We start from the raw sequence: 2,135 nt of genomic DNA on the forward strand, positions 1-2,135 counted from the left end.
ATGTGAACCAGCGATCTTCTTGCTGCGAGGCAGCAGTGCAAACCACCGAGTCACCTTGCAGCCCTCTAACTGCAAACATAATGAGGTGAAAATTGGGAAACATAAGTGTAGATACTCACTGTACTTGCAGCAGTTGTTTCAACCTCCATTGAAGAAAGACAAGTTGGGGTGATTTCACTGATTACATCAGTTGGTTTCTGACAGGGTGTCAGAAGAATATTCTATTTTATTCAAGAATAAAATCCAAATGACTTGTTTTACCCAAGAACTTGGTCAGAATAATAAGGACATTTAAAAAGTATTTTAATTTAACATCTGCTTGAAGTTAGCAGACCAGCGTGTGGGACATAACAAAAGCAGATACACCCAGCCAAAGAAAATGGTATGAAATTAGAAAAAGACATTTTAAGAAACTTGTCCTTGCACTGATTTGTGTGCCAATGTATGGACATTAGTAATAACACCGAAGCTTTTCATTTTTTTGTAACATGTTCATGATAACTAAGTGATTCTGATGAGGACACAGAAAAGGTACTTTACAGTGATACTGACCCATAACGTATGGTTGCATTTAAACCTTTGATATCTGAGTGAAGCGACGAGTTCTCCATTGTTACAGTCCTCAGTGCTGTATATGGGTGTTTTTTGTCCTCGTCTTCAGGAAGCTGTGGTCATGTGCTTAAAAGACCGGCCACCATGATCATCGTTGTGTGCCGTGTTGGTGTCCTTGAGGGGTTCTTTGCAAATTATGGTGTCGCTCAAACCTGTGTGAGCATCAGCGTGGTCATCAGCAGCATTCAGAGCAAACATCTCATCACATTTTGGGGCGGCTGTGGCTCAAGTGGTAGAGCAGGTTGTCCTCCAATCACAAAGATAGTGGTTCGATCCCTGGCCCCTCCACAGTCCAAGTGTCCTTGGGCAAGACGCTGAACCCAAAGTTGCTCCCAATGGCAGGCAGCCCCTTGGCAGGCAGCTCTGTCGCCACTGGTGTATGAATGGATGAATCTAAAGCACTTTGGATCAAAGCCAATATAAGTGCAGACCATTTAGCATTTACATTTTTTGATATCTCATGTGCAAAGCTGAAATTTAATTGGAGGGCGGCAACACCAAAACAAATCGAGTGCGTGGTGGTGAGTTAGATGGAGGCGTTTCCAGTAGAGTTTGATCCTTTGGGTGTGCGAGTGGAAATGTGGTTGTTTCAGAGAATTCAGTGGAGTCATCAGAACAAAGAAAACCATAAATATGAGCACAAAGCGTGGAAGCAGCTGGTTGAGACCAGGTGACCGATCAGGATTACATCACTACAGCTTGGTTGACCTGATTTCTGGAGGTTTGTTTGATTTATTTTGCTTCTTCAGGGTCGCCTTAGTTCTGTGGAGAAAAGGGAATACAGAGAGGTTTCTGTTAGCGCAGAGGGAAAAGATCAGCAAATGCATGCAATTTATTCAGATCTTTCTTATTTTAGACTTAAATTTTAATGTGAACTGAAAGTCATCGGTCTCAGTAAAGAACTCTGCACAACCCTGGTCATGAGCTGTTTCACCTGCTGCCCTCCAGCAGGCGCTACAGGATCATTAAAGCTCGTACGGTTTGTTTCCCAGGAATGACTCCTTATGTGCAGGAGTCATTATGTGCAGTCATTTGTTAGCAATAACAGATTTTCATTCAGGCCTGTTCAAAAACTATTTCTGTTGCAATAATTAAAGCAACATTCCTACTGGTGCTAAACCTCTTTTGTTAGATGTTAACATTTCTTATTTATTTCATCGATTTAGTTGATTTTTCTTTGTTATTGAGGCCCTTTGTTTGTACTTGTGCCACTTAATGCACAAATCAGGAGAAGTGCTCCTAATTTTGCTTTATTCTGCGCAATACAGTGGCAATAAAGACTTTTTATTCCAACATACTATGAATATGAATGATGGAAATTATGAGCCCGTCGTTCATCTTAACCATTCTGAGTACTTGGTATCGAGCAGTGAGAGTGCCAAAGTACAAAAATGAATCAATTAAGAATAATAAAATAAAAGTGGAAACAAAAAGAAGAATAAATTAAATATAAAATAAATAATGTTGCAATATAAAGCAATATTAATCAAAAATGAATCCATAAAAGAAAAGGCTAATAAAAG

At 39.9% G+C, this 2,135-nt stretch overlaps 1 protein-coding gene across 1 annotated transcript in view; it reads right to left on the reverse strand.

Annotated features, from left to right (window-relative positions):
* Positions 1-1,304: 1,304 nt before the first annotated feature.
* Positions 1,305-2,135, reverse strand: part of LOC103360284 (solute carrier family 22 member 13-like) — a 7,657-nt gene continuing 6,826 nt past the window's right edge. The window contains exon 10 of the mRNA XM_008285979.1: positions 1,305-1,374. Within this exon, the coding sequence (XP_008284201.1) occupies positions 1,305-1,374 (70 nt within the window). The remainder of the gene's footprint in view (positions 1,375-2,135) is intronic.

This window comes from Stegastes partitus, unplaced genomic scaffold (assembly GCF_000690725.1).
Source record: "Stegastes partitus isolate 25-593 unplaced genomic scaffold, Stegastes_partitus-1.0.2 Scaffold425, whole genome shotgun sequence".
Classification (NCBI taxonomy): domain Eukaryota; kingdom Metazoa; phylum Chordata; class Actinopteri; family Pomacentridae; genus Stegastes; species Stegastes partitus.